At 37.7% G+C, this 26,442-nt stretch overlaps 1 protein-coding gene and 1 pseudogene across 4 annotated transcripts in view; both read left to right on the top strand.

The window, feature by feature from the left end:
* The window catches only part of ZNF713 (zinc finger protein 713), a 45,620-nt gene that overhangs the window by 805 nt on the left and 18,373 nt on the right, over nt 1-26,442 (top strand). For 2 of the 4 annotated variants that reach the window (XM_074328519.2, XM_019719091.3), the window contains one exon: nt 18,696-18,784. The exons of 1 other annotated variant lie outside the window; for it this stretch is intronic. In XM_074328519.2, the coding sequence (XP_074184620.1) occupies nt 18,698-18,784 (87 nt within the window). In that variant the 5' untranslated portion in view covers nt 18,696-18,697. Of the gene's footprint in view, nt 1-17,859; nt 17,955-18,695; nt 18,785-26,442 lie in introns of those variants that run through there. One more of the 4 variants, XM_074328518.2, reaches the window with a different exon arrangement.
* LOC109438907 (interleukin-13 receptor subunit alpha-1-like) lies at nt 19,291-22,030 on the top strand (annotated as a pseudogene).

Genomic DNA, 26,442 nt, shown 5'->3' with positions numbered 1-26,442 from the left:
AGAATTGTTCACCTGAAATCTATGTAATTTTACTAACAATTGTCACCCCAATAAACTTTAATTTAAAAAAAAAAAAGTTATTGTAGTAAAAAGTATATTCTTAAGAATTTTCCGCCCTGCATTCTTAGCTCTAGGATTAGTCCAGTATGGTTGTCACTCAGATTACAGTCAGGATGATGGATGCCAGATGGTCCTGATGTCAGGTGGTCCTGAAGATGGGCACCAGATGTCTGGTCACATACCGTGGTCCAGATAATGGATGTCAGGTGGATGTAATCAGGGGGTAATCAGGTGGTCTGGATAAGTGAGTCCTTTGAAGGGGTAATTAGAGGGCTATCTGGAGGTCCAGATGTATTTCCAGGCATTGACACAGGACTGGAAAGTTTTGTAAAATTTAAGTTCCCAGGCTAGTTATAAGAATAGTCTTTCCTCATGCCTCAATTGTATTAATAATTTTAGCAGCTTGGTTAAAGTGACTCCATTTTATATATTCCCTATCTTCACTCTTTCCTCTTTTCCCTCTTGTGATCAGGATTTTTCTTTCAGAAAACATCAAACAAAACATTTTAAAGTCCCTCATTGTCAGGGTGGCAATGCCTTCCCTGGTCCTTCAGAGGGATGATATCAGTTAGAGACCCACTTGCCATTTATGGGTCTTATAACCCACCAATATTTATGCCAATTTTAGGCTAAAGTATTAGGAAAGGACCAATTATTTTTACATATCAATTTCAGTCAATGGCTAATTGTGCTCAATGAGCTAATTTATAGTGATCACAGCATGAACTGGCACATGCCTTGGTTTTCTTGTAGTGTTTATACAGCATACATAAATCTTGTAAATGATCATAAGAAATATTCCCAAGATAATAACAATCACCCCAATTTGAAAGATATTAATTTTTTTATTTACGTATAGTTGGTATACAATATTATATTGGTTATATTAGTTTCAGGTGTCAAATATAGTGATTCAAAATTTTTATAACTTACAATGTAATCACCCCACTAATTCTAGTAATCATTGGTCACCATGCAAACTTATCACAGTATTATTAACTGTATTCTCCTTCCCCTTTTCACTTATTCCCCCTTCTGGTAACCATCCCTTTGGTCTCTGTTTCTGAGTCTGTTTTTGTTTTGTTTGTTCACTTGTTTTGTGCTTTTATTCCACATATAAGCGAAACCAGATGGTATTTGTCTTTCTCTGCCTGATTTATTTCACATAGGATAATCTCTAGATATATCCATTTTAATGCAAATAGCAAGATTTGATTTTTTTTTATTACTGCATAATATTACATTGTGTATATATATGCACTGCTTCTTTATCCATTCATTTATTGATGGGCACGTAGGTTGCTCCCATATCTTGGCTAGTGTACATAATATTGCAATGAACATAGGCGTGCATGTATCTTTCTGAATTAGTGTCCTTGTTTTACTTGGATAAATACCCAGAAGTGGAATTGCTGGGTCTTGTGGTATATCTATTTTTAGTTTTTTGAGGAACCTCCATACTGTTTTCCTTAGGGGCGGCACCAGTTTGCAGTCCCACCAACAGTGCACAAGGGTACACTTTTCTCCACATCCTCACCAACACATGTTATTTTTTGACTTTTTGATAATAGCCATTCTGACCGGAGTGAGGTGATATCTCATTGTGGTTTTGATTTGCATTTCCCTGATGATTAGTGATATTGAGTATCTTTTCATATATCTGTTGGCCATCTGTATGTCTTCTTTGGAGAAATGTCTTTTCATGTCCTCTGCCCATTTTTCAATCAGATTGTTGATTTTTTTATTGAGTTGTATGAATTTCCTATATATTTTGGATATCAACCCCTTTATTGGATATATCATTTATGACTATATTCTCCCATTCAGTAGGTTGTCTTTTTGTTTTCTTGAATGTTTCCTTTTCTGTGCCAAAGTTTTTTAGTTTAATGAAGTCCCATTTGTTTAGTTGTGCTTTTGTTTCCCTTGCTTGAGGGGATGTATCCAAAAATATGTTACTCACTGATGTCAAATAGTTTACTACTTATGTTTTCTTCTAGTTTTATGGTATCTGGTTTTATGTTTAAGTCTTTAACTCATTTTGAGTTTATTTTTATATATGGTGTAAGAGTGGTCCAATTTTTTTTTTTTTTTACATGTATCTGTCCAGTTTTCTCAACACCATTTGGTGAAGAGATTGTCATTAGTCCGTTGTATATTTTTACCTCCTTTGTCATAGATTAGTGGACCATATAAGCTAGGGTTTATTTCTGGACTCCCTATTCTGTTTCATTGATCTATGTGTCTGTTTTTGTACTGGTACAATACTGTTTTGATTATTACAGCTTTGTAGTATATTTTGAGATCAGGTGTCATGATATCCCCAACTTTGTTCTTCTTTCTAGAGATTGCTTTGGATATTTGAGGTCTTTAGTGGTTCCATATAAATCTAGGATTATTTGTTCTAGTTCTGAGAAAAATGACATTAGTATTTTGATAGGAATTTCATTGAATCTGTAGATTTCTTTGGGTAGTATGGTCATTTTAACAATATTAATCCTTCCAATCCATGAAAATGGTATGTCCTTCCATTTATTTGTCCTCTTCAATTTCTTTCTTCAATTTTACAGTTTTCAGAGTGCAGATCTTTCACCTCCTTGATTAAATTTATTCCTAGATATTTTACTATTTGATATACTTCTAAATGGGATCATTTTCTTAATTTCTCTTTCTGATTGTTCATTATTAGTATTTAGAAATGTGACAAATTTCTGTATATTAATTTTGCATCTTGCTATTATACTGAATTCTTTATTCTGTTAATTTTTTAGTGTATTCTTTGGGATTTTCTGTATATAGTATCATCATATGCAAATAATGGCAGTTTTACTTTTTTCCTTTCCAATTTGAATGCTTTTTATTTCTTTTCCTTGTCTGATTGCTGTGGCCAGGACTTCCAGTACTGTGTTGAATAGTAGTGGTGAGTGTGGGCATACTTGTCTTCTTCCTGCTTAGAGGAAAAGCTTGTAGCTTTTCACCATTGAGTATGATGTTAGCTGTGGGCTTATTGTATATAGCCTTTATGAATGTGGTAAGTTCCTGCTATACCCACTTTGTGGGCAATTTTTATCGTAAATGGATGTTGAATTTTGTCAAATGCTTTTTCTGCACCTATTGGGGTAATCATATGATGTTTATCCTTGGTTTTGTCGATGTGATAAGTCACATTAATCGTTTCGAGGATATTAAACCACTCTTGTGTTCCTGGTATAAATTCCACTTGATCATGGTGTCTCCTTTTAATGTACTGTTGAATATTGGTTTGCTAATAATTTGTTGAGAATTTTTGCATATATGTTCATAAGAAATATTGGCCTGTAATTCTCTTTCTTTGTATTGTCTTTGTCTGGTTTTGGTATCAGTAACGCTGGCCTCGTAGAATGAGTTTGGAGGTGTTCCTTCCTCTTCAAATTTTTTTTCAAATTGTTTGAGGATAGGTACTAATTCTTCTTTAAATGTTTGGTAGAATTCACCTGTGAAGCCCTCTTGGCCTGGGCTTTTGTTTGTTGGGAGTTTTTTTTTTTTTCTCCTGCTTCAGTTCATTGCTACTAATTAGTCTATTCAGATTCTCTGTTTCTTCATGCTCTAGCTTTGAAAGTTTGTATATTTCTAAAAATTTATCCATTTTTCTAGATTGTCAAATTTGTCAGCATATAATTGTTCATAGTATTCTTTAATGATCCTTTGTATAGCTGTGGTGTCAGTTGTAATCCCTCCTCTTTCATTCCTGATTTTATTTATTTGTGTTCTCTTTTCTGCTTCATAGGTCTTGCTAGAGGCTTGTCAATTTTATGTACCCTTTTTAAGAACCACCTCTTTGTTTCTTTTTTTTTTAATTGGGGTAACAATGGTTAGTAAAACTACATAGGTTTCATGTGTGCATTTCTATAATATATCATCCATATATCATCACATTCTGTGCTCAGCTCCCAAAATCAGTTCTCCTTCTAGCGTCATATATTTGACTCCCTTTACCCTTTTCTACCATCTCTCCTCCCGCTTTACCCTCTGGCAACCAGCTCTTTGTTGCATTAATCTTTTCTATTATTTTTCTATATACTTTTTCTTTTCTTTTTTTCTTTTTTTTTAATTTATTGGGGTGACAATTGTTAGTAAAATTACATAGATTTCAGGTGTACAATTCTGTATTACATCATCTATAAATCCCATTGTGTGTTCATCACCCAGAGTAAGTTCTCCTTCCATCACCATATATTCGATCCCCCTTACCCTCATATCCTACCCCCCACCCCCCGACCCACTTACCCTCTGGCAACCACTAAACAATTGTCTGTGTCTATGAGTTTCTGTTTCTCATTTGTTTGTCTTGTTCTTTTGTTGTTTTTGGTTTATATACCACATATCAGTGAAATCACATGGTTCTCCGCTTTTTCTGTCTGACTTGTTTCGCTCAGCATTACTCTCTCAAGATCCATCCATGTTGTCACAAATGTTCCTATATCATCTTTTCTTACTGCCGAATAGTATTCCATTGTGTATATATACCACAACTTCTTTATCCATTCATCTATCGAAGGACATTTTGGTTGTTTCCATGTCTTGGCCACCGTACACAAAGCTGCAATGAACATTGGAGCACATGTGTCTTTATCTCTAAATGTTTTCAGACTTTTTGGGTAGATACCCAGGAGAGGGATTGCTGGGTCATATGGCAATTCTATTCGTAATTCTTTGAGGAACCTCCACACTGCCTTCCATAACGGCTGCACCAGTCTGCATTCCCACCAACAGTGTATGAGTGTTCCTTTTTCTCCACAGCCTCTCCAATATTTGTTACTATTTGTCTTGTTGATGATAGCCATTCTGACTGGGGTGAGGTGATATCTCATTGTGGTTTTGATTTGCATTTCTCTGATGATTAGTGATGTTGAGCATTTTTTCATATGTCTATTTACCATTTGTATGTCCTCTTTGGAGAAATGTCTCTTCAAGTTCTCTGCCCATTTTTCAATTGGGTTCTTTGTTTTTTTGTTGTTGAGTTGCATGAGTTCCTTGTATATTCTGGATACTAGCCCATTATTGGAGGCACTGTTTGCAAAAATCTTCTCCCATTCAGTTGGTGGCCTCTTTATTTTGTCAATGGTTTCTTTTGCTGTGCAGAAGCTTTTAAGTTTCATATAGTCCCATTCGTTTATTTTAGCTTTTACTTCCATTGCCTTTGGAGTCAAGTTCATAAAATGCTCTTTGAACCCAAGGTCCATAAGTTTAGTACCTATGTTTTCCTCTATGCAGTTTATTTTGTCAGGTCTTATGCTTAAGTCTTTGATCCATTTTGAATTAACTTTGGTACATGGTGACAAATAGCAGTCCAGTTTCATTCTTTTGCACGTGGCTATCCAATTCTCCCAGCACCATTTATTGAAGAGGCTGTCTTTGCTCCATTGTATGTTTTTAGCTTCTTTGTCAAAAATTATCTGTCCATATTTATGTGGTTTTATTTCTGGGTTCTCAATTCTATTCCATTGATCTATGTGTCTGTTTTTCTGCCAATACCATACTGTTTTGATTATTGTAGCCCTGTAGTACAAGCCAAAGTCAGGAAGTGTGATACCTCCATTATTGTTCTTTTTTCTTAAGATTGCTTTGGCTATTCAGGGTCAACAAATCTGATGATTTTTTGTTCTATTTCTTTAAAAAATGCAATTGGGATTTTGATGGAGATTACATTAAATCTGTATATTGCTCTGGGTAATATGGCCATTTTAACTATGTTGATTCTTCCAATCCATGAGCATGGAATTTCTTTTAAAAATGTCTTACAGTTTTCAACATATAGGTCTTTCACAGCCTTGGTTAAGCTTATTACTAAGTATTTTATTCATTTTGCTGCAATTGCAAAAGGAATTGTTTTTTGTATTTCTTTTGCTGAGATTTCATTGTTAGTATATAGGAATGCAGTGGACTTTTCTATGTTGACTTTGTAGCCGGCAAATTTACTGTTTTCGTTTATTGTTTGTAATAGCTTTTTGGTGGAGTCTTTAGGGTTTTTTACATATAGCATCATGTCATCTGCAAAGAGTGACAATTTAACTTCTTCATTCCCAATTTGGATACCTTTTATATCTTTCTCTTGCCTGATTGCTCTGGCGAGGACTTCCAACACTGTGTTGAAAAGCAGAGGTGATGGGGACAGCCCTGTGGTGTTCCTGAACGTAGAGCAAAGGGCTTCAGTTTTTCACCATTAATTATAAGATTACCTGTGGGATTGTCATAGATGGCCTTTATTATGTTAAGGTATTTTCCTTGTTTACCTATTTTATTAAGTGTTTTAATCATAAATGGATGTTGTATCTTGTCAAATGCTTTTTCTGCATCAATTGATATAATCATATGATTTTTGTCCTTTATTTTCTTTATGTGATGGATCACATTGATGGATTTGCGGATGTTGAACCAGCATTGTGCCCTGGGGATGAACCCCTCTTGGTTGTGATGAATAATCTTTTTAATGCAGTGTTGGATTCGATTAGCTAGAATTTTGTTTAGGATTTTTGTATCTGTATTCATCAGAGATATTGGTCTGTAGTTTTCTTTTTTTGTGCTGTCCTTACCAGATTTTGGTATCAGGGTAATGTTGGCCTCATAAAATGAGTTAGGGAGTACTGTCTCTTCTTCAATTTTTTGGAAGAGTTTGTGCAGAATTGGTATTAGATCCTCTTTGAAGGTTTGGTAGAATTCACTAGTGAAGCCATCCGGTCCCAGACTTTTGCTTTGGGAAGGTTTTGGATGACTGATTCAATTTCGTTACTGGTGATCGGTCTGTTTAGATTCTCCAGTTCTTTATGGTTCAGTCTAGGAGGGCTATGTGTTTCTAAGAACCTGTCCATTTCTTCTAGGTTATTAAATTTGGTGGCATATAGTCCTTCATAGTATCTTTGGATTATCATTTGTATTTCTGTGGCATCCGTGATAATTTCCCCTTTTTGATATCTGATTTTGTTTATTAGTGTTTTCTCTCTTTGTATCTAGTGAGTCTACCCAAGGGTTTGTCAATTTTCTTAATCTTTTCAAAGAACCAGCTTTGTCACATTAATTTTTTTCTCTTGTCTTTTTGTTCTCTATTTCATATAGTTCTGCTCTGATTGTTATTGTTTCCTTTTTTCTGCTGACCTTGGGTTTCATTTGTTCTTCTTTTTCTAGTTCTTTAAGGTGTAACGTGACGTTGCTTATTTGGGATTTTTGTTCTTTCTTGAGATACACCTGTGGTGATATAAATTTCCCTCTTAAAACTGCTTTTGAGATTTCCGGAAAAATGGCGGCGTGAGGTGAGCCTCTCTAAAGCTCCCCTGTAATTGACAAAGAATTGAACAGCAAAAACTCCACAAAGGACTCCCTGCACAGCAGACAGGCAAGACGAAGAGGCCCACTACCGACTGAAATCACCTACAGGTGGGAGATTCACGTGAGTGGAGGGAGGAGGAGGGAAGGGAGAAGTGCGCGGAGACGGAGCCGCGCGGGCGCAGGACGCAGACCTCGCTCAGTGCGCCGAGCTCACTGCTTCCCGGAACTACCGCAGCTGCGGGAGAGGGAAGAACTCGGACTGCTAGGGCTCCGCCAGTGTTCCACAGGGCTGAGTGGACAGCATATAACACGGCTGAACCCAACGCTCACGGCAGAGACCTCGGAGAAAAGACTGAGGGAAAAAGGCTGAAAACGGTGGTATAAGCCCGCACTGCCGAGCAGAGAATGGAGCCTTAGGCACTGAGACTAGCTGCCCCCTCCCTCCCCTCCCAGAGCTCGCCCCGCCCCCACCTACCCGGTGCTAGAAGTGAAACAGTAGCAGTGTCAGATCAAAACAACAGAAAATTTCCTGTTTTGGCAACTGTGGACCGCAAACAGAAATTCACAGCCCAACTAGTTCCGGCAAAGGGGAGGGAGCTGTGGAAGCAGGACCGGCTGTGGAGGTGGTCGCAGCCATTGCTCTGGGCCACCTCTCACAACTCACCCCGCCCCTGACCCCACCTATCTGGGCGGATCCCTGCAGGAGTAAACAGAACTGCTGAAATATACGGGCTCTGAATCAGGAGCTGGAAGAGCTTTGGAACATCAAAAGCTCTCTGCATACCACCAGGACACTGCGCCCTGTGACCAAGATGAACTATTAACAGAGGAGAAGCCCGTCTCCCAGGGAATCCCCGCATTGTGTGAGAAGTTGGAATAGTGCAGAGAAAACATAGCACTACCGTGTGGGAGAAGAAAAATAAGTTGCAGTTGGAGAAATAATAAAACATTCTACCAACAATTACTGGCAAACAAAAGAAAGACCGCTTTCTATCAACCTGTTGCAGAAGTCACTCCTGTAGATGTCTAGGAAGAGAAATAGTAAACCAGTAATCACCATGAATAACCAAGGCAACAAGATAGCTCAGAAAGAAAGTGAAAAATCTCCAGAGAAGGCACTTAAAGATACAGAAATATGTGACTTAAATGACAGAGAATTCAAGATTGCAGTTCTGAAAATACTCGAGATACAAGAAAACACAGATAGGCAGTTAAATGAACACAGAAACTCAATCAAAGAACAGCATGAGCATTTTACAAAAGAGATTGAAATCTTAAAAAAGAACCAAATAGAATTTCTGGAGATTAAGAACTCAATAGAAGAAATTAAGAATGAAATAACCAGCTTAGGTAGTAGAGTTGACCAGATGGAGGAAAGAATCAGTGACATCGAAGATAGAAACCTGGAAATGACACAAATTGAAGAAGAAAGAGACTTGAGACTTAAAAGAAATGAAAGAACTCTACAAGAACTTTCTGACTCCATCAGAAAGAGCAATATAAGAATAATGGGCATACCAGAAGGAGAAGAAAGAGAGAAGGGAACAGAGAATATATTCAAACAAATTGTCGATGAGAACTTCCCAAATTTGTGGACAGAACTGGACCCTCGAATCCAAGAAGCAGATAGAACACCTAGTTACCTCAATCCCAACAGACCTTCTCCAAGGCACATTGTATTGAAGCTGTCTAAAATCAACGACAAAGAAAGAATCCTCAAGGCAGCCAAGGAAAAGAAGACGGTAACTTACAAAGGAAAGCCCATTAGATTATCATCAGATTTTTCAGCAGAAACTCTACAAGCCAGGAGGGAGTGGAACCAAATATTCAAACTATTGAAAGAGAGAAACCATGAGCCAAGAATAATATATCCAGCAAAGATATCCTTCAGATATGAAGGAGGAATAAAGACCTTTCCAGACATACAAAAGCTGAGGGAATTTTCTAATACACGACCTGCACTACAAGAAATACTAAAGGAGGCTATTCGACCACCATCAACAGGGTCAATTTGTGGCAACCTAAACTCAAAAAGGGGGAGAGTAAAGGCCTGAACCGGAATATGGGAATGGAGAGAGTAAGCGTGCTGAAGAAAATGGAATACTCTAAATATCAAACTTTCTTTTACATAAACTTAAGGGTAACCACTCAAAATAAATCCAGAATTGAAATATATACTGAAATAAAAGAAGAAACAGAGGGAAACATCATAGAATACCACCACACAGAAATAATAGACAACAACAAAAAGGCAAAGAAACAATGGAGACACAGCCTTACCAGAAAACTAAGGATAGAATGACAGGAAATCCTCACATGTCAATAATCACCCTAAATGTAAATGGACTGAACTCACCAATAAAAAGGCACAGAGTAGCAGATTAGATCAAAAAACTAAACCCAACCATATGCTGTCTCCAAGTGACACATCTCAGCTACAAGGACAAGCATAGACTCAAAGTGAAAGGGTGGAAATTGACACTCCAAGCAAATGGTACCCAGAGAAAATCAGGTGTAGCCATAATGATATCAGATGAAACAGACTTCAAGGTGAAAAAGATAACAAGAGATAAAGATGGACATTTCATAATGGTGAAGGGGACTGTACAACAAGAAGACATAACAGTCATCAATATTTATGCCCCCAATCAGGGAGCACCGAAATACACCAAGCAACTACTAACAGAACTAAAGGGAGAAATTGACCAAAACACAATTATACTAGGGGACTTAAATACATCATTGACAGCTATGGATAGATCATCCAAACAGAAAATAAATAACGAAATAGTAGCCCTAAATGACACATTAGATGAAATGGACATAATTGACATTTATAGAGCATTTCATCCTAAAACATCAGACTATACATTCTTTTCTGGTGTACACGGAACATTCTCAAGGATAGACCATATATTGGGACATAAAATCAGTCTCAACAAATTTAAGAAGATTGAAATCATACCATGCATATTCTCTGATCACAAGGCTTTGAAATTGGATATCAACTGTAAAAAGAAAGCGGGAAAAAACACAAATACATGTAGATTAAACAACATACTTTTAAAGAAGGACTGGGTCAAAGAAGAAATTAGAGGAGAGATCAAAAGATACATAGAAACAAATGACAATGAAAATACATCCTACCAAAATTTCTGGGATGCAGCGAAAGCAGTTTTAAGAGGGAAATTTATCTCATTACAGGCCTATCTCAAGAAACAAGAAAACTCCCAAATAAATAACCTCATGTTACACCTTAAAGAACTAGAAAAAGAAGAACAAGTAAAACCCAAGGTCAGCAGAAGAAAGGAAATAATAAAAATTAAAGCAGAAATAAATGAAATAGAGAACAAAAAGACAATAGAAAAAATTAATGTGACAAAGAGCTGGTTCTTTGAAAAGATTAACAAAATTGACAAACCCTTGGCTAGACTTACTAAGATAAAAAGAGAGAAGACACTGATTAACAAAATCAGAAACGTAAAAGGGGAAGTTATCACGGACACCACAGAAATACAAAGGATCATCCAAGAATACTATGAAGGACTATATGCCACCAAATTCAACAACCTAGAAGAAATGGACAAGTTCTTAGAAACATATAGCCTTCCAAGGCTGAACCATGAAGAACTGGAAAATCTAAACAGACCGATCACCAGTAACGAAATTGAATCAGTCATCCAAAACCTTCCCAAAAGCAAAAGTCCAGGACCAGATGGCTTCACTAGTGAATTCTACCAAACCTTCAAAGAGGATCTAATACCAATTCTGCACAAACTCTTCCAAAAAATTGAAGAAGAGACAGTACTCCCTAACTCATTTTATGAGGCCAACATTACCGTGATACCAAAACCTGGTAAGGACAGCACAAAAAAAGAAACTACAGACCAATATCTCTAATGAATACCGATGCAAAAATCCTAAATAAAATTCTAGCAAATCGAATACAACAATGCATTAAAAAGAGTGTTCATCACGACCAAGTGGGGTTCATCCCCGGGGCACAAGGATGGTTCAACATCCGCAAATCCATCAATGTGATACATCACATAAACAAAATAAAGGACAAAAATCATATGATTATATCAATTGATGCAGAAAAAGCATTTGACAAGATACAACATCCATTTATGATTAAAACACTTAATAAAATGGGTATAGAAGGAAAATACCTTAACATAATAAAGGCCATATATGACAAGCCCTCTGCTAATCTCATAATTAATGGAGAAAAGCTGAAGCCCTTTGCTCTACGTTCAGGAACACGACAGGGATGTCCCCTATCACCTCTGCTTTTCAACATAGTGTTGGAAGTCCTTGCCAGAGCAATCAGGCAAGAGAAAGAAATAAAAGGCATCCAAATTGGGAATGAAGAAGTTAAATTATCACTCTTTGCAGATGACATGATGCTATATATAGAAAACCCTAAAGACTCCACCAAAAAGCTACTAGAAACAATCAACGAATACAGTAAAGTTGCCGGCTACAAAATCAACGCACAAAAGTCCATTGCCTTCCTATACACTAACAATGAAATCTCAGAAAAAGAAATACAAAAAACAATTCCTTTTGCAATTGCAGCAAAAAGAATAAAATACCTAGGAATAAACTTAACCAAGGATGTGAAAGACCTATGTGCTGAAAACTATAAGATATTTTTGAAAGAAATTGAAGAAGACACAAAGAAATGGAAAGACATTCCATGCTCATGGATTGGAAGAATCAACATAGTTAAAATGGCCATATTACCCAAAGCAATATACAGATTCAATGCAATCCCCATCAAAATCCCAATGGCATATTTTAAAGAAATACAACAAAAAATCATCAAATTTGTTTGGAACCACAAAAGACCCCGAATAGCCAAAGCAATCTTAAGAAAAAAGAACTATAATGGAGGTATCACACTTCCTGACTTTGGCCTGTACTACAGGGCCACAATAATGAAAACAGCATGGTATTGGCAGAAAAACAGACACATAGATCAATGGAATAGAATTGAGAACCCAGAAATAAAACCACATAAATATGGACAGATAATTTTTGACAAAGAAGCTAAAAACATACAATGGAGCAAAGACAGCCTCTTCAATAAATGGTGCTGGGAGAATTGGATAGCCACGTGCAAAAGAATGAAACTGGACTGCTATTTGTCACCATGTACCAAAGTTAATTCAAAATGGATCAAAGACTTAAGCATAAGACCTGACACAATAAACTGCATAGAAGAAAACATAGGTACTAAACTTATGGACCTTGGGTTCAAAGAGCATTTTATGAACTTGACTCCAAAGGCAATGGAAGTAAAAGCTAAAATAAACGAATGGGACTATATGAAACTTAAAAGCTTCTGCATAGTGAAAGAAACCATCGACAAAATGAAGAGGCAACCAACTGAATGGGGGAAGATTTTTGCAAACAGTGCCTCCGATAAGGGGCTAATATCCAAAATATACAAGGAACTCATGCAACTCAACAACAAAAAAACAAAGAACCCAATTGATAAATGGGCAGAGGACCTGAAGAGACATTTCTCCAAAGAGGACATACAAATGGCAAATAGACATATGAAAAACTGCTCAACATCACTAATCATCAGAGAAATGCAAATCAAAACCACAATGAGATATCACTTCACCCCAGTCAGAATGGCTATCATCAACAAGACAAATAGTAACAAATGTTGGAGAGGTTGTGGACAAAAAGGAACCCTCATACACTGTTGGTGGGAATGCAGACTGGTGCAGCCATTATGGAAGGCAGTGTGGAGGTTCCTCAAAGAATTACGAATAGAATTGCCGTATGACCCAGCAATCCCTCTCCTGGGTATCTACCCAAAAAATCTGAAAACATTTAGAGATAAAGACACGTGTGCTCCAATGTTCATTGCAGCTTTGTTTACGGTGGCCAAGACATGGAAACAACCAAAATGTCCTTCGATAGATGAATGGATAAAGAAGTTGTGGTACATATACACAATGGAATACTATTCGGCAGTGAGAAAAGATGATATAGGAACATTTGTGACAACATGGATGGATCTTGAGACAGTAATGCTGAGCGAAACAAGTCAGACAGAAAAAGCAGAGAACCATGTGATTTCACTGATATGTGATATATAAACCAAAAACAACAAAAGAACAAGACAAACAAATGAGAAACAGAAACTCATAGACATGGACAATAGTTTAGTGGTTGCCAGAGGGTAAGGGGGGTGGGGGGGGAGGTGAGGGTAAGGGGGATCGAATATATGGTGATGGAAGAACTGACTCTGGGTGATGAACATACAATGGGATTTATAGAGGATGTAATACAGAATTGTACACCTGAAATCTATGTAATTTTACTAACAATTGTCACCCCAATAAATTTAATTTAAAAAAATAAAATAAAATAAAATAAACAAAAGAACAAGACAAACAAATGAGAAACAGAAACTCATAGACACAGACAATAGTTTAGTGGTTACCAGAGGGTAAGGGAGATGGGGGGTGGGAAGTGAGGGTAAGGGGGATCAAATATATGGTGATGGAAGGAGAACTGACTCTGGGTGGTTAACACACAATGGGATTTATAGATTATGTAATACAGAATTGTACACCCGAAATCTATGTATCTTTACTAACAATTGTCAACCCTATAAACTTTAATTAAAAAAAAGAACAATCCCAGATAAATAACCTCACGTTACACCTCGAAGACCTAGAAAAAGAAGAACAAATGAAGCCCAAAGTCAGCACAATATAGAAAATAATAAAAATCAGAGCAGAACTAAATGAAACAGAGAACAAAAAGACAATAGAAAAAAAGAATGCAACAAAAAGCTGGTTCTTGAAAAGACTGATAAAATGACAAACCCTCGGCTAGACTCACTAAGGTTAAAAGAGAAAAGACACAAATAAAATCAGAAATGAAAGAGGGGAAGTTATCATGGATGGCACGAAATACAATGGGTCATCCAAGAATACTATGAATGACTGTGTGCCACCAAATTAAATAAACTTGAAGAATGGACATGTTCTTCGAAACATACAGCCTTCCTTGGCTGAATCGCGAAGAATTGGAAAATCTAAATAGACCAATGAACAGTAAGGACATTGAATCAGTCATCCGAAACCTTACCAAAAGCAAGTCTAGGACCAGATGGCTTCACTAGTGAATTCTACCAAACATTCAAAGAGGATCTAATACCTGTCCTACTCAAACTCTTCCAAAAATTTGAGGAAGAGACAATACTCCCTAACTCATTTTGTGAGGCCAACATTACCCTGATACCAAAAACTGGTAAGGATAACACAAAAAAAGAAAATTACAGACCAATATCTCTAATGAATACAGATGCATAAATCCTAAACAAAATTGTACTGAAGGTTTCTTTGATAGATGATTGAATGAAGAAGTTGTGGTATATATACACAACGGAATACTATTCTGCCATAAGAAACGATGAAATAGTGCCATTTGTCACAAATTGGATGGATTTTGAGATTATTATGTTAAGCGAAATAAATAAGACTGAAAAAGTCGAGACTCATATGATTTCATTGGTATGTGGTATATAAAACTGAAAACAACAAAGGAACAAGACAAATTAAGAAACAAAAACTCATAGACAGATACAATAGTTTAGTGGTTACCAGAGCGTAGAGGGGTGGTAGATGAGGGTAAAAGGGATCAAATATATGGTGATGGAAGGAGAACTGACTCTGGGTGGTGAACACACAATGTGATATATAAAAGATGTTTTGCAGAATTGTACACCTGAAACCTGTTTAACTTTAGTAACAATTGTCACCCAATAAACTTTAACTTAAAACAAAAAAAGAAAAGAAAAAGTAAGTATGGTAGTTGGAAAGGAGTGTATAGCCAGTGAAAGTTTTTAATGTTGGGATAGACACTAAATTACTTTTAATGATGATAGGAAGGAGTCAATAAAGTTGAAAAATAAAGTTGATGATATAGAAATGAGAAGATATGTGCTAGATTCAAGCCTGTAGGGAAACTGTAGAAAATTGAGTAATTCCAGGGAAGAAATACATTTTAGTGCAAATTCCTGGGTTAATAATACGAGGTCTAATAATTAAGTTTGCGAACTCATCCTAGAAAAAGTGCGATATACCTCATTGATGAATATCACTACAGTCACCTTCAAAGTACTTATCTTGGGAAGCTATGCACCAATGCCAGTGCCTAATTCACCCTTCAAAGAAATTTTGGAACTCTCTGGAATGGCCATCAGAGCTGGTGTTGTATTAGCCTTGATGTCCTGAATGTCATCAAAATGTCTTCCTTTCAATATTTCCTCTGTCTTTGGTAAAGAAAGAAGTCGTTGGGGGCCAGGTCAGGTGAGTAGGGAGGGTCTTCCAGTACAGTTCTTTGTTTACTGGCTAAAAATTCCCTCACAGACAGTGCTGTGTGAGCTCGTGCATTGTCGTGATGCAAGAGCCATAAATTGTTGGTGAAAAGTTCAGGTTGTCTTAACTTTTTCACACAGCCTTTTTAGCACTTCCAGATAGTAAACTTGGTTAACTGTTTGTCCAATTGGTACAAATTCATAATGAAAATCCCTCTGAAATCAAAAAAAGGTTAGCAACATCGTTGCAACAAGTTCGCAAACTTAATTTGCAAACCTCATACCCACCAGAGATGCTGTTTCATTAGGTCTGGGATCTGCTTTCAACAGATACCATGATTCAAGTGATCTGCAGACCACACTTTGATAAACACTTGTCTTTTTTTCTATTCCCCCATCTATTAAGCCACTCTAATCTTCACTTTCTTCCCCATCCAGTCTAGAACCTAGGTCTCCTGGTTCATATTATACTATTTTCTAACGTAAGAAAGATATCAGAAGTGGTATGGGTCTACAAGTGGGTGACTAAAGTAAAATGATAGTGAAAATCATTGGGATTGAGGAAGTAAAGGAAATGAAAAGCTCTGAAAGCTGTTTGAATTCTTGTTTGCATCAAAATAACTTGTCAGTCATTTAAAAAATATGTGTTGCTAGACTTCACTCCAACATATTCTAATTTTGTCGCTCTAGGGCGGAACCTGGATATGTATGTATTTACATTTGTGTACTTTTCATCTGGGCTGAGTCTAGTGCAGAATCCAGACCGAGAACCACTACATGGGTTTTCTACATGGTCAGAAAAGTTCAGTTGGCTTTTTGGAAGAGCTTGGGATAAAAAGGAAAACTGTTAAGCCCAGAGTCATTTGTTGTCTGAATTGATTATAATTCTAGTATTCCTTAGGCAGTCAAGGGAATTTGTTACTTTCCAAGCATCATGGTTACTTGTTTGAAAAACTCTGGCAATCCCACAGGTTTCTCTGGAAAGGTCCGCCTATGTGTTGCATGAAGAATTACACATGGTTTGGGGGTGGGGAATGGTTTTCTTTTTTGTTGTTATTCTTTCCAGTACAGGATTAATAAGGGAAATTATGAGAAGAAAGGGGATAAGATTAACCAAAAAAAGGAAAAGGTGGAGAACAACTATGCTAAGGACTTTAGAGTGTACTCGATGGAACCCAGGACTGTGACTCAGGAGACTTGGGTTCCAAAAGCAACTCCCTTTCACTTAGCTCTGTGAGCTTCAACTTTAGAGTCCTTCATTAGACGGAGGAACTGAGAACTGAATCAGCATTTACAGTGGTGTGTTCTATGGAACCTTATTCTTAGCAGATGCCATAAAGAAAATGCTCAAATTAACTAAATTTTCATACAATACATATTTGACATGCGCTTCATCCCCTTGATTTCACACATATGAAGGAGAAACCCTGTTCTGCCTAAGTTGGTAAATGTGGTTTTTGTTGTTCGGAATAAATGGTTTTGAGGTGATTGGGTTTGAAACATCAGGGCATTCTCACATATTCTGTCTGGCTCTTCAGACAGTAGGACTTTTTTAGAGCTTTTGATTGGTGAAATAATGGCGTGGTTCTTAAAGTGGTTTTAAATCACTCCTGAGAAGTTTACCTCTTACTGGTGGTAAAATGCTAGATTTGCGCCATGTCTTGGGCAGTGAGTGACTTCCTTATCTAACAGGGCCATCCAACAGGAGCTACAGTTTCTCTCCAAAAAGTGCTTCTCAGAAATGGCTTCATTCTTTAATTCCATCACTAGTTTTTGAGAGTTTTTTGAGAATACAGAAAAAGAATGTATTCTTTCATGACTATTAGCAAATCAGTACATTTCAATCTGTCACTGGTGTTGAAAGTTTTTTACTGTGAAAGGACCATGTTTTCTATTCTAAAAAGGGGTGGGAAAGGATTGAGGCTAAAGTTTGTTGTAGTTGATGCATCTATACATTTCTACTTTTTTGTAGTGTATAAATCTGAGAAATTCTAAAAATGTTTTCTTATTCTTTTAAAGAATTCTATACCCGACTGTGCTCTGTCTTCATGAATGAGTAGTTTATATGACTTTTTACAGACTGTAGTTGTATAGGTGATTGAGACTGCTGGATTTTCTTATGTTGACTCTGGTACATCTCATTGCAGGTGCTCAACATGAAATTGTAGCTTAGAAGATCCCTGCCAGAACACAGATTTCAATATCATAGTGAAGTCTGTACATGAAGGATTGATGCCTTTAGGTAAAATAATAATAATAATAATAATAATAATAATAATAATAATAATAATAATAGCCTCCTTGAACAAGGCAAGATTCTGAGAGTGGCTGGCTGCCCCTACAAAGTAGAAATCATTCTTGTGAATATTCATTGGCTCCTGAGATTCTCATCAGAAATGAGGCACCTTTAATACTTGGGGGTGACTGTTCCCCACAAGACACTGGAAAATCAGTTTTCAGGGACTAACAAGGATGCTGAGGATGTTAGTACTGGTATATTTCCTGACTGTCCTGCTAGAAGAAAACAAAATTTTGGTGACATTACAACTTAAGAACTGCAAAGAGTGCAGTAATCCTGGTAGAGGACTGAATCCAGGTATTCAAACAGGAAGGTGAACATTCTGAAAAATGGGAAGAGTGAAATATCCTTTGTATAATAGGAGGATCACTTTAAAGAGCAGAGGAGAGGAGATCTCTGGAGTTTGAGTTTGAAGCAAGGGCTGAAAACCACTGAGCTCTCTTGAGCTTCCCATGTGCCACCGTAAGTGGAGTTGTACCACAGAAGACAGAAGTCCTCCACTGAATTCCTCAATGTAATAAAGGAATGAGAATGCCACAGTTAAGTCATCCAACCTTTAAAGCTTATGTCTTAGAGGATTTCTCTCTGAACTGTCTGCCATCCTAACACAAAGCAACAGCTCAAAGGTTAGGTTCAGCCTTAATACTATGTATTGACAAGATGCTTCTTTTCTCTTTTTCCCAGTTATGCCTTCTCAGAATGCTGTGCTTTCCCAGGAGGGCAACGTGGAGGAAAAGGAAATGAATGATGAATCACAGATAGTCAGGTCCCAGGTTAGTTCAGTTTTACTCTCCTCTGAAATGCTATTCTAGTTCTCAGAATGTGTGCACTTTTCATTTTTCAATTCTCAAAAGTGCTGAGCCCCAAACTCCACAGACAGAGCCCTTGAAACTCTTGTGACAGACGATAATCTCTATAGGATGCTTCCCATTCACCTTATATATCCCTTTATAGCTATTTTCCCCTCCAGCATTTTTACCAAATCATGTACTCACACCTGTGCTAGATGTTGTAAAGGAAACAAAAGAAGCTGTAGACTTTCTTAAAATCACCCTTCACTTAAGTAGCTCACCAGAATTTAAACACTTGCCATTCTCTCTGTAAACAATGAATGATGCCCAGGTCACTATGACTCTTTGGCGCTAATGGTATTATTAAATATGCGTGAGGACATTTGATGCCACAAGTTAATTTTCATCAAGGACCTGTTGTATTTCTTCCAAACCTGGTTAAGCCTATTGTTATAATTCTGTAATTTGATTAAGTATTATGTAAACCGATGAGGTATAACTGTTTGTATGAAAACGTTGTTTCTATGAAAACTAGTTGAATGTTTTGGAAAGACTCAGTAAATGCAGCTATTTTTCTTTTAAATGCTATCAAATTAGGTATGAGCAAAACTGTAAAACACTGAAGGAAAATCATAAAAATCTTAGAGGATTCTACACCTATATTATTTACCAAGTGTCATTTGCTTGTTGCACTTAAATGAAACAGAAACTGATGCATATGAATATGGGCACTCAGACATTAAAATCACTCTTAGCCATCACCCCCCACCCCCAGCTTCTGAGTAGTTGTTCTAAAGTCTTTCTTAGTAGTTGTTCTCTACCTTTACCTTTTTGTCGTTGTCATTAATCTTATCCTCTGTCTTCTCATAATTTCCCTTATTATAGCTGTATTGGAAAGAACAACAACAAAAAAGAAAACCATTTCCCTCCCCCACCCCCAAACCGTGTGTAATTCTTCATGCAGTACACACGCAGACCTGTCCAGAGAAGCCTGTTTGGATTGCCATAGTCTTTTTCAAACAACTAACCATGATGCTTGGAAAGTAATAAATTCCCATGATTGCCTAAGGAATACTAGAATTGTAATCAATTCAGATGACAAATGACTCTGGGCATTTAACAGTTTTCCTTTTTACCCCAAGCTCTTCCAAAAAGCCGACTGAACTTCTCTGACCATGTAGAAACCCATATAGTGGTTCTCGGTCTGGGCTCTGCATTACACTCAGCCCAGATGAAAAATATATGGATATAAATACGTATATGTCCAGGTTCCACCCTAGAGCTACTAAATCAGAATCTCCCCCGCTCCTGTCTGTGCTGGCCCCGGGTCTCCAGGGCCTGAAGCACGGGTCCAGTGGGGGTGGGAGCGAGGGCAGGGAGACTGGAGAGGCCGCCGCCTGCTGGACTCCAGGGCAAGGGGCTGCGTGGAGCTCCACTCCGCGGGCTGTGGGTGCTGCTGCCCTGCTTCGTGGGCAGCGGGAACTCCACACCCATGGAAACTCAGCCACCAGGGACAAATTTGAGTGTTTCTGTTGAAAACCTCTGCATGGTGACATGGAATCCTCTGGAGGGAGCCAACATGAATTGTAGTCTATGGTATTTTAGTCATTTTGGCAACAAGCAGGATAAGAAAATTGCTCCAGAAACTCAACGTTCGAAAGAAGTGCCCCTGAACAAGAGGATTTGTTTGCAAGTGGGGTCTCAGTTTAGCACCAGTGAAAGTGACAATCCCAGGACTTTGGTGGAAAAGTGTGTCTCGCCCCTGAAAGTGATCTGAGTCAGCTGTGACTGAGCTACAATTCGGAACAACCTGAGCTACGTGAGTGTACTTGGCTCCCTGGAAGGAACACACGTCCTGAAACTATACTCTCTCTATATATACTGGCACAGGAGCCGGGGGAAATCCTTCAATGTGAAAACTTTTATAGAGAAGGTCAACACATTCTTTGTTTTCTTCTCCTTTGCTCTGAATAAAGCGAAGGATTCCAGTTTTCACCAACACAGTGTCCAAGTAATGTTCAAGGATAATGCAGGAAAAATTAGACCATCTTTCAATATAGTGCCTTTAATTTCTCATGTGCAACCCCATCCTCTACATATGAAAAATATCTTCTTTCCACATGGTGACTTATATTTTCTAGGGAAGATTCCACAGAATTTTTGTAGCAGAAGCTTATCAAGTAGAAGTCAAGAATAGCCAACTGAGACCCATTATATTTTATGCATTTAAGAACCCAAATGTGATAATTTAGAATTTGAGGGAAACCTAGAGGCTACAATTTGTTTCCGGATCCCTGGTGGTTTTCCTGATGCTTTGAACATAGAATAAGAATCAAAAGACACAACTTATGCTATGAGGATGACAAACTCTACAGTAATGGAGTCCAGCAATAAATGCAGATAAGAAGGCCCATCCTGAAAACGGAGGCCAAACCAGTCTGGGGCTCATGCTGCCTGCGCCGCTCAGCCAATAGACCGACACAGGAGTTGGCTCATAGAATAAGCATTTATTATCAGAGCTCCGGTGGTCTGAGAAGACAGCAGATTAACACCTCCAAAAATTGCCTTAACATTCTCAGACTAACCTGGGATATTTAAGGGAAAATCTGGGCATTCCTCCAGAGGCTACATGATGCTTCCAGAGGTCTGCATGGAGCCTCCCCTCTGGAGATGTGGCTCTCTAAAGTGATCACCAACCCAGGAGCAGTGATGACAATAACCTGGAAAGAATGCTAGGCCATGAAGATTGTAATCGGCAAGCATGGGGGGCATTGTGACTGGTAAGCAAGCATAAGTGTCAGAGTAATTATCTAAAGCAGGGAACTGAGAGGGGACAGCCTAAGCTTAGGAACTGGGACAGGGAACATTCCAAGCTCAAACTGCAGGGTGGGGGTTGATCAAATGTTAAGCTCTAGGGCAGGGAGAGGCGGAACCTCTTTTGTGGGGCTCCCAACCAGGCCCTGTTTCAATCCCACGTTCTCTGTAACCATGTTGCTTATCATTCCAGTGATCGTTGCAGGTACAATCATAGTCCTGCTTTATTTTAAAAGACTCAAGATCATTATATTCCCTCCAATTCCTGATCCTGGCAAGATTTTCAAAGAAATGTTTGGAGACCAGAATGATAATACCCTGCACCAGAAGAAATACGACATCTATGAAAAGCAAACCCAAGAAGAAAATGACTCTGTGGTGCTGACAGAAAACCTGAAGAGAGCCTCTTGGTGATGGGCATAATTTATTTTAACCTTCAGTGTGACTTTGTGAAGACTCATCCCATTCTCCATTTGTTAACTGGGAACTTGTTAAATGGAAACTGAAACTACTGGATCATTTAAAAACAGGTAGCTTATGTTGAGCTATGTGCTGAAAAACCAAAAATAATGGGCCCTTTGGAGAACAGAGTGGAGTCATTCTCATTGAATTATAAAAGCAGATACCTTTTGTGAAGGCTTCAAACAAGGGGACAAAGCAAAAAGTGATGATCACAGTAGAATTAATCTTATCAAGAGTTGTAACAACTTCCTGAGAGATCTATGTCTGCTTTGTATTCTCTGTATCAAACAATACCAACAAATTTTATTTGTGGGGGAACTCATTTTGGGTGCAAATGCTAATGCCAAACTTGAATCACAGAGAACACCTAACAAACAAAATTGACAAAATCTGTTCTTTGTTGTTTGAGATCCCATTAAGTAATGTTTGTGGCTATTAAAACTTAAGAGTCTGAATCCTCATCCCTTCAGCAGCATTTCCCACTGCTTTGAAAGGCCCACACAGCAGTGTTGGTCTGATGAAGAGAACTATAGAAAAAGCAGAGGCAGCTTCTTTTACCAAGGCCTTTCAAAGCCATTTCAGGGTTGTAAGGACAGCAGAGACAGATGACTTACTGGGTATTAGAGCTTGAACCTCAGAGTGTCTAATGATACATTGTTTTTTCTTCACATCTGCTACTCAGATCAGGTATTTACTGTGTGTCCAGACTGTGGTAGGCCCCCAGGTGTTAGGCACAGGCCTCTCCAAGTGTCTACAGTCTGGTTGGGACTTCTCAGTTCTCAGCTTACTTTTCCCCACCAGTCATGTTTTAGACCTTTCAACTTCCCAATTCCCACACCGATTTTCCCCTTTGCATTCTCCCTCATTGTAGTCTTTCACCATTCCTTAGATATTAGAATATAAATCTGCTCACAACACCTAAAGGAGCAGGGTGATTTGCATCTCAGGTAAAGGGTGAGTAGAAACATTGATGAATGCTTGCATATTTTGTAACTTCTATGTGAGTCTGCATTTATTTGAAGATTTTCATCATTTACTGTTTCTCTACATATTTTCTGAACAGAAAGGAGGTATTACCTTCACTTAGAACTTTGCTATTTGCTTGATAAAAAGAATAGTTTTATCTTTTCCTCTTTTCCCTTACTGCCACAGATAGTTAGTAGTAGGTTTTGTGTCTTAAATTGATAGCCAGCATCCAAGGCTCCAACGTTTATATGCATTTTCTCCTGTTCATTCTTATTCTTAGCTTTACATCAAAAGATGAGCCAATGAATATACATTTATATATTTTAAATTAAAATAAAATGTTTAAGATCTCTTTTATGAATGTTTGAAAAATTAAAATAACACCACTGTGGTAGGAGTGGAGAGAGGGAGAGAGTGACTAGAGGTAAGTGTCAACGAAAAATATCCAGCCTAAGAGAATGCTAAGAGTTTATCAGAGCCAAACTGACGACAATTGCTGGGAAGCAAAATCTCAAGGGACTGAGGAAATGCTCCACAAAATGGTGGTTTGAAGCTTATTTTATACATAGAAACAGAAGAGGGTTTACATGAAATCCACTGGTGGTAGAGTAAGGGGATGGGAGAAAGCAAAGCAGAGAAATCTCTGGGATTGCATAAAAGTGAATTGGAGAGACAGGTACTTCTTTCACACAGGTGGGTGCAGGATAGTTAATAGTTCACATAGAGATATTAACCAAGGGACAAGAATAATAATGAGGGATTCTGTATTTTCCTGCTCTTGTCTGGAAAAAAGGACTACTGGTATTCCAAGGATGTCATCTTAGGTGCAAAAAAACAATAAAAAGTCTCACTTAGGTGAAGATTGACTTTATGAAGGAAGCGTCAGGCTAAAGATGTGACTTCCCGCAATGGCCCACCTTAGTTATGAATTTTTTATGTTCACGCCATCTTATGTGGTTATTTTCAGTCTCCTGACCTTGTCAGGTTTAACCTGTGGCCCCTTTTCTGTCCTCATAAGCTTGGAGAAGCATACACAGACTGAGTATGCAGTGCCTTGTGGCCATAAAAAGTATGAGTTTCATTCTAAGTGCAGTGAAAAGACTTTGAGAGAATTCAGGCAGGATGAAAAAGCCATCCTAGTGCGTGCTGTGTAGTAAGTGAATTTATGCAAGGTAAGAATGGGAAGGGGAGAGAACCACTTAGGAAGCTGTTGAGTATTCTAGATGATAGAAAATGATGGCTTAAAACTAGAAGATGGAGAAAAATAGGTGAGTTCGAGAGCTTTGGTTTGGGAAACAGCAGATATTAGCAAGAGGGGTAAAGGCAAAGGAAGAAAAAAAGATGATTTCAAAAAAAGGTAGCCCAGGAAAGGGCAGGGTAATGATAAATAAGACCATGTCACTCCTCTGCTCAAAATATGTGGCTCCCGTTTCACTCAGAGTAACAGCCAAAGTCCTTATGATGCCTAAACAGTCTTACAGAATCTAGCATCTGAGCCTGTCACCTTTCCTACTTTATCATTATCTCTCCCCCTTGCTCACGCCACTCTAGCCACCCTGGGCTCATTCTCCTCCCTTGAACAGGCCTCACACACTATTGCCTTGGACCTTTGTACTGTTAACTTTTCAAATCCTTTCTCAAATGTCACCTCTCCAGTGACATCTTTTCTATATATATTTTTAATTCTTTAGATGATATGAGAGCTTTTCCCTGGAACAAATTGTGAAAACCTCAGAAGCAAGTACTTTTTAATGCATGTTTTATATCTGTCTTGAAAGATGATAGAAAGTACTAATTGTTGTTTTAAAATTTTTGACCTGGATTACTCAGAGCCCTGAAGATTCTCAGCACAAAGGCTTAGACCTCCTAACCTCCATATAGTTTTAATACATATAGTTATACATAGAATTTTGTGTGTGTTAACTTTATGTTATATACATATATTATTATATACATACCTTCCAGATACAGCCACTGAGAGGGCTTGGAAGCAATCATACTCCAGTAGCATTGGACACACCTAGCGCCCAAATCTGGGTTCTGAAATTCTACATTTAAAAAAAACTGAGACATAGCCGCTCAGTACTACATCAGCAGAGCAGAACACGACACACTGCAACCCTGTGGTACTCTGGTTGGAAGCAGAGACACTCAGTATTTGACCATTAAATGGAACCAGGGATCATTGGAGAAATGGCTGACTCCAGGCTTGGGGCAGGAAAACACAAGATGAACCTTTCTTTAAAGAACATTTTCTGTCCCCAGAAGTAAAGAAATGCTCAAAGAATGATAGGGACATGTCAAAAGGTCACAGAAGTAAGTCTGAAAGGGCTCCCAATAGCTAAATCTAGGACAATCTAAGCATTAAAATAGTGGTAGTAGATGATTATAATTTATTAAATAAAATAAATAAATCCATTTGATATAAATTGATGAATGAATGAGAAGGGAAATATTTTCAGGACAGTAGAAAGCCAACTAACAATATACAAAGAATGATGGAATTAGAAAAGCACTGTTTAGTAACCATCATAATTACCATTGATTCAGGCAAGAATTACCAGTGGGTGCTAAAACCAGTAGATGAAAGTTTGAGGAGGAACAAGATATTAATATTTACATAGTCTCAAAGTATCTCCCCCACAAGACACTTATTAATTACAGGGTAAGATAGTAATTTTCTAGTGGAAATTACTGGTAGATAACCACCTTAACCAGGTTATCAAAGTTAACATTGCAGGCCAGTAATGAAACTCGTCAACAATGTGAGCCTCCTGTTTGATTCACTGAGAAGAACCCTGCATCTCTTCTGTACTTTTCCTGCCAGATGTGCATTGTGTGAATCTACTCAGGTGGAGAAACTAGGCAAGACCAAATTTAGGTTATTCTCAAGATAACTAGCCTGTACTTTTCAAAATGTCAGTGTACAAAGAAAGGCTCAGGAATCATTGCAGATTAAAGGAGACAAAAAATACAAGAAAACCAAATGGAGTGCATGATCTTGAATTTTCTTTTGTTATGAAAGACATTATTAGGACATTTGGTGAAATCTGAATAATTATGTAGGTTAGACAAGAGTACTGTATCAGTATTAATTTCCTAATTTTGATCATTGCACTGCTATTATGTAAGAGAATTCCTTGTTTTTTAGGAAATAAACACTAAATTTTTAAGCATAAAGGGGTATCATGTCTGCAACTTACTCTTAAGTGGTCCAGAAAAATTATAGAGAGAGAGTAAAAGGGAGAGGAGAGGAAAGAATTTCTTTTATTCTTGCAATTTTTCTTTAATCTGAAATCATGTAAAAAAAATTTTTAATTTAAAAACAATAATGACGTAGCTCTCTATATCCTAATATGTCTAAGATGGAAAGATTTCCAGCATTAATTGTTAATTTA

Source organism: Rhinolophus sinicus, chromosome 3, assembly GCF_057876585.1.
Source record: "Rhinolophus sinicus isolate RSI-liver-muscle chromosome 3, RSI-T2T, whole genome shotgun sequence".
NCBI lineage: Eukaryota > Metazoa > Chordata > Mammalia > Chiroptera > Rhinolophidae > Rhinolophus > Rhinolophus sinicus.
The sequence above is the reverse complement of the archived record's forward strand: the minus strand, read 5'-3'. Positions and strand labels throughout refer to the sequence as shown.